A 6,870-nucleotide genomic window follows, 5' to 3' on the forward strand; every position below is an offset into this window, starting at 1 on the left:
GGAAGGGATGTTGTGGCGGGAAAGTTGGCATCCTCTTCCCGCCAAAACCCATTCGGTTGGTTTTGATTATAATCCGCAGCCTCCCCGTCGGAACAAATAAAATAGAAAACGAAAGGCAAGGAACGGCGACTTTTGTTTTGATTTGATTTGATGCTGGAACTGGGATGATGACAACTCTTGCAACGAAAATCATTTGAAATTTGCGCTTTGACTGACTGTACAGAAACTTGTCTTGTTTTGTTTTGTTCTTCCTTGCATTTTCTCTCTCATGCCCCTTTGAAGTTGAAGGCAGTCAGTCAGTTAGTTCCATACTACGCTACGTGGGTTTAAGAAGTCTTTCTTCATTCTTGGAAGGGTAGCCTCGAGTCTAAGAAATTAATCACTCGGACGTCGGATTGTATCGTGGTGATCCTCTCAGTTGCCGGCAACTTCTTCTAGTCAAGAAGGTCAATGGATTGAACACGTTTCATTTCAAAGAAATTTACTCGTTTCAATCTAATTTTTGATGTCCTTTCCTGGGATAGATAATGTGTATCGATAGAAATCCAATCCCTGTCACATCAACTCCAGCGAGACTTAAGCAACTTCTACTCGTCAAAATCAACTGGACGCTTTTTAGACGTGCCGCAGCTCATTAGAAGTGAGTGGATAAACAACTATACTCATGCATTATATTTTTCGTCCCCTCTTTCTGCAAATGTCCCTACCTTATCTGTTCCTTTCATGCCTAACAAAGTTTCTGTGCCTTTGACTGGAGGTCCTTTTTCTTTTACAGCTTCCGCTAAATCACTCGGAACATTTACTTCTCTACTCCTGCCTGAAGGGCCAGAAGAAACTTTGCCTTCAAAACAGGAGTGTGACAAGCCTATATGAGAAATAACAAAATCACTTGGTGATTGGCTTGAAGTTCGAACCAGACTTAAAATTGAATAAACTAAAATTTAGATAATGATCCAAACCTAACTTAACTCCAACTCAAATTTCGCAAAGCAAACCCGAAACTGATCCAAAGTCTGCTTGGGTTGCATAATAACGGTCGAGTATGAAAGTAACCACAGATTTTGGGTAAAAAAACGGAAGAAAGCCACTTGTTGCAAAGTGGCTTAAAATTCTAAAAAAAAAAAATTAGCGGCCTTGGTATACATATCATTGTGAGAATCCAACTATCGCTTTCCCTTGATCAAGAAAAGTTAAAAAGGCAGAGATGCTTACGATGCCGGCTTCTCTACGGCACAGGTCCAAATCTTAAGAAAACGAAAAACAAAAGGATTATCACCTCTAATTCCTATAAACGAAAAACAAACAACTCATATAAAAGATTTTTCATAACGGGGGCAAGGGCAACATAAGTTGGGTGAGGCAGCCAATTTATTCAAAAAAAAAAAAAAAAATAATATGCGTGCCAGCAAACCAAATTGGCGAAGATCCTTGTATGACAAGCTACGGGGGTCCAACTCCCCTGCTTAAATTGACAATCGATCACTCAAGTCACGTAACAATTTGAACTTCGTTTGGTACATCGATCCTTGTACGCCTTGGGTGCCAGCAAGTAGCACATGTCTTCACTAACGCTGCTTTCCCTTCTCATGCTTATCTTGAATCATAGGTGGATATCTTTTTGCCCTTTAGTTTCGAAACCCTTTTAGGCCTTGTGATCACATACATATATACGAATGTGAAAGCTTTATGTTAATAACTTATTTTTTAATTTGGTTTCTCACAGTCGTATGCACCATTTTTTTTTTAAAGGTTAAAGATTTTGTCGATTGTTAAAGGCGATGGAAAAGCAAGTCAACGATTCAAAGTCTCCAGAGCTTCAGACCTTTGAAACTCTCCTCCCCTGCATCCTAATGTCAAGTAAAGGGATTTTCTAATTGTTTCTATCAGGAACCTTGTTACGCACCTTCTTAAAATTAAAGGGGCTGGCACTCTCTTTAATCCCTTGCCTAGGTGAGTAGTAATTAGTTTTAAATATTTATTTAGAGAAACCATCTTTAGCACAAAATCCCAAGATCCAAAGGCAGAGAGACTTGAGTGATAATGAGCAGCCAAATGCGTGCAGGCAGAGATAAATTGGAGTTGAATTTGAAGGCAGATGGGTCGTGAAAATGAAACGGATAAGGACAACATCAGCAAAGCGGAAAGTTTTTGGTTTGGGACGCCCCACGAAGCGTGGAAGCGCGGCGCTGCCGCCCTCAACGCCCGCTCATCCCTCGACGCGTACGCCATCGCCCTCTGCGCCTACACGCGACGGGGGAACGTGGCGGCAGCCCATGCGGAGGCGCGTGACTAAAGGCTGCCGGAGCAGCTGGCCGGTCATGTCGCACCCCCCCCCACCCCACATTTCTGACTTGTGATTTCTGATTAAGTTCAGCCCTTGGTCAACCAAACACCATGTGGCCCTACTGCACCGCTGGGTCCCCCGATGAATGCGGGGTGGGTTTTATTTTGTTCGGCGCCGAGTGAGTGTGAAAGGGACCGTAATCCAGCTGCCCGTTCTTCGCCAACATCGCCCAAGCAGGTGGGCTCCCTCTTCTGTTATTTTTTTTTTAATAGCAACACAAAGAAAGCGGTGGTGAAGAAGAGGCTTATCCATGATATGACCGAGATAGCATGGAGTTGCCGCCCGGTCGGGGTACGAAACACGGCAGGGAAAGAGGTCCGGCCGCGGTTTTTCTCCCGAGCTCCAACATCTTTCGTAAATTAAATTAACTGTTGGTGGGGGAGCCGGTTACGAAAGCTAAATGTGGTGTTAATGGAAAGGGCAACACGGGGGGGGGGGCGGTCTCGTCGAGTTTGACTGCAGATTTCAACGCTAAGACTGAGCGTGGAACGCGGAAGAAAGAACCGCGCAACAAAACAAAAATAATAAAATGTTATTGCAATTAGGAAGAAGATATGCGGTCCTAGTTCCGTGTTTCCTTTTGAAACTTCCCCTTCAATCCAGTCCAGTCCAGGAGGGAGGAGGATAGATAGGCATAGGACAAGACAAACTTGAAAAAGGTAAATAGAAAAAAAGGAAGGGCCCGCGGATAAGGGTGGTGGAACTTCTTCTGAAGACTCAACTAGAATGTTGTGACATGTACAATTAATTAATTAATTAAAATGACGATACTTTACTCTTATCTGGTGCTCCCGAGGAAACCATGAGAGCGACGATTTGAAACGGAGAAGAGAAAAGAAGAGGAGGGGTACAACGGTCATTGATCCTCATTCATTCTTCCTCGAAGAAGGAGCGGCAGCAGCTTGCTTGTGCGACCCGGTTTGGACTGAAGACCCCCGGCCCCCTCCCTCTCTATAAAACCTTCCCCCGCCCCCTAGCCAAGCTAACAACACAACACCAATCTCCCTTCTCCCTTTCTGCCATTTGCAAACAAACATCATTCTTTGCCAATCTACACGGGAAAAAAATACCGAAGAAGGAAAATGGTGGATTTGGATTGGAAGAGCAACGTCATCGCCAGTGGGATGAGAAGCATGGCCCCCAATCTCGCCGCCAAGACCAGCAGCTCCGACGCCATCTTCCCCCTTCCCCATCATATACACGACGCCGACGAGCTGCCGCAGCCTTCCCCCTCCGACATCGCTTCCTACGATAACTATCTCCGCCTGCCGGACCTCTCCAACCTCTGGGCCTCCAAAGAGTGGCAGCCTTGGAAGAACGAGACCCTCCTCAGGCCCTCCCTCCAGGGCCTCGAGATCACCTTCCGCCTCATTTCCATCGTCCTTTCCGACTTGCGGCCCTACGGTAACAAGCCAGAGTGGCGACGCCGGATCGAGTCATTGGCTGATCGCGAGGTCGAGCTGATCGGCGCCTTCTGCCAGGAGCAAGGAGAACAGAGTTCGCCGCTTGCCGCCCCGACGTTCGATCGCGTCTCCGAGGGCGTCCTACAGAGGGACGGGAGTTCGCCGGAGGTATGGAAGGTTCGCGGGTCTTCTACGCCTGTTCTGGTTAACCGAGTGAGCGAGCAGAGCCTTCTCCCTCGCTTGCGGACTTGGAAGAGAGCAGAAGATACGGCGGCGAAGATCGCTCTCTCGATCGAGTGCCACATGCAATCATCGCCCTTCACCCTGGGGCTCGGCGAGCCCAACCTCGCCTGCAAGCGGACTCTCTGCTACGACCTCGTCTGCAGGCCGTCCGACCTCTACGCCCTGAAGAAGAATCCTTTCGATCGCCGGGTCGACAACCCCGAGAACCAGACGCTCTACACGGTGCACCAGATCCTGGAAGCCTGGATCTTCGTAGGGCTGGAGCTGATCCGTCGGATCAATGAGCAGATCGACGAGGAGGAGTGGGGAAAGGCAGCCAAGGATTGCTGGCTCCTGGAGAGGGTCTGGAAGCTGCTGGAAGAAATCCAGGGGCTCCACCTCCTGATGGACCCCGATGACTTCTTGCGCCTTAAAAGCCAGCTCTCCATCGGGAGTTCGCCTGAGACCGGCGGTTTCTGCCTCCGTTCACATTCGCTCTACGCCGCCACGCAGGCGTGTAAGGAGCTCAAGAACCGAGTGCCGGTGATCCTTGGTGTGGAGGCGGACCCGCGGGGCGGGCCCAGGATCCAGGAAGCAGCGATGAGGCTCTTCCATCGCCACGGAGGCGGTCGAGGCCCGGAGCGCATCCACCTCCTCCAGGCCTTCCAGGCCGTCGAGACGGCGGTGAAGCGGTTCTACTTCGGCTACCACCAGGTGGTGGCAGTGGTCATGGGCAGCCTGGAGGCCAAGGGCAACCACTCGCTGACAGCCGCGTGTCCGGGCGCCCTATCTCAAACCTTCTTGGAACCCTCTTACTTCCCTAGCTTGGATGCCGCGAAGACGTTTCTCGGGGATTTCTGGCGCTACGAATCTGATCAGGGCGGACGACCGTAGGAAATGCCTCTCCTCCCTTCCGCTGGCAGCCAGCACTATAGCAAAGCACAAAGGAATAGGATGAAGAAAGAAGGAAACACACAAGAAGGAGAATCAGAGTTGCACTTTTGGTTTTGGGAACCTCCTTCTCCCCACGTTTCGAGTTTTTCTCTTCCCTTTTTTTTTTTTTTTTTCCTAAAATGGTAGTGAATTCAAATATTCTTGTGTACCAACAGCAATAATCTCATACATTGTGTAAATACAATGAAAAACTGGCTTTATGATTGAAGATATATGAAAGTTCCAAGGTTTTGACGAATGGATATAATTAGATGCAACTTTTGCCTACTCTCTCATTTGTGGATCTGGGAATTCATCTCAGAAGTTGAAGCACCGGTAGTAACATGTACATCAAGAATCCTACACCCGTTGCCTTGCAAGTTAAAACAGAAGAGAAAAGTCTAAGGTTCAAAAAGTTGTGTGGCCGGCCAACGAGTCCTCCTGCTGAAACATTCTGCCACCTGTACTACCGTATGTCAAGGGAAACCATGATTGACCAGCAAAGGTGGAATGCCCGAATCTCGTCACCCGTTTGTTTACGAATATTCCGGGGAGATGGGGGCGTCGCTCTGACAGTCACCGATCATGAAGAGGGAAGAAACTGGGGAACACTTGTGTCTCTTAATGGGTTTTAGAGGGCCGGTTGGTGTCAGCTCAAAATAAATGAGGAAATGCTGTGGTGGAACTTGGAAGAAAAAAGTCGATTTACATTCTTATTATTAGTGATGGGCAAAAGAAACATCAAAACAAGTTGGCGAGAAGGGAAAAGATTGAGGAGGAGAAGTGAGACCAATCATCCTTTTCTGACCTCCACTCCATCTTGTGTGAATGCAAATTCAAATCGCAGTTGAATGAATCAATCTTCTCTTCTGACAAGGCGCTGTGGCAGTGGGACCTTTCCCTTCTTCCCACGGAGACGAAGACGAAGGGGGAATCGGTCTACCAACTGGCGTGTGGGTGTGGGTGTGGTCGCCTTTGTTTCTTCCTGTGTGGTGGGTTGGGTTGGGTTGGGTTGGGCGAACCTTCCTGGAAATTTCGATGGGCATATCCACTTGCACTTGAGAGAAGGAAGATTACGGAAGCTGCCTGCCATGGCCAACACGTGGGGCTCTTAATGAATATGCTTTTATCCCTTTCTCTTATTTTTTTCTCCGCCAAATGAAGATGAATATTTTTTGGCTTCAACTTCAAATGAAGCCTCGCCTCGCCTCGCCTCACCTCACCTCGCATTTTTTTTTTTTTTTTTTTTAAATGCAGCCACTAAATTAAATGAACTTACGGGGCACGAATTGACAATATCTTCCTTTGGTTTTGGTATTACGAAATTTGGCGGCTACAGGTTATGTCCCACGATTACGCCACCAATCCTCTATGACAAGTTCTAGGTTTGAAAGAATATCTAATTGATTGAATCAACGGCGTCTACCCGGCACAAATATTTCTTTTTCTTTCTTAGCAATCGCTCGTTTCTCTAACCTCAGCACTATAGATTGGAAGATATTAGCCTTAGTTAAACCCATTTCCTGTGAAGTTAGTTAAATCTACTAGAGAGCGTGATACTCCAACTGTTGGCAAAATCTACTAGGGTTCGCCTAACCCTACTCTGCCTCCTTCGCTGTCATTGCTAATAGAGATTGAGCACAATTTGTTGACGATCGATAGGTTGGAACCATGTTACGTCAAAGATACGTTCCTTACCATGAATTTGTTTACGAGAATTTCACAAAGTTATGAAACCGGAACATTAAGGGGATGTTTGTTTATCTCTCATCTGGGATCACAGAGGATACTTTCATCCCCCTGCCATGGGATCTTAAATATGAAGTTATGTTTTTGTCATAATAATTCCCGCAGCATCCAAGGCCGTGGACCGATTCTATTGGATTTCGTCCTTATGGATCGTGACACCGGACCAGAATTTGCCTCTCCACTAAGTGCCTCGCCGGAGATTGGAGGTTTTCTAAAAAT

At 47.3% G+C, this 6,870-nt stretch overlaps 1 protein-coding gene across 1 annotated transcript; it reads left to right on the forward strand.

Annotated features, from left to right (window-relative positions):
* The first annotated feature begins 3,310 nt into the window (after window positions 1-3,310).
* On the forward strand, window positions 3,311-5,180 carry LOC116256792 (nematode resistance protein-like HSPRO2). The gene has a single exon (XM_031633277.2). The coding sequence runs from the start codon at window positions 3,427-3,429 to the stop codon at window positions 4,861-4,863; it is 1,437 nt and encodes a 478-aa protein (XP_031489137.1). The 5' UTR covers window positions 3,311-3,426; the 3' UTR covers window positions 4,864-5,180.
* Window positions 5,181-6,870: the final 1,690 nt, after the last annotated feature.

The sequence above is a fragment of the Nymphaea colorata genome, chromosome 6 (assembly GCF_008831285.2).
Source record: "Nymphaea colorata isolate Beijing-Zhang1983 chromosome 6, ASM883128v2, whole genome shotgun sequence".
NCBI lineage: Eukaryota > Viridiplantae > Streptophyta > Magnoliopsida > Nymphaeales > Nymphaeaceae > Nymphaea > Nymphaea colorata.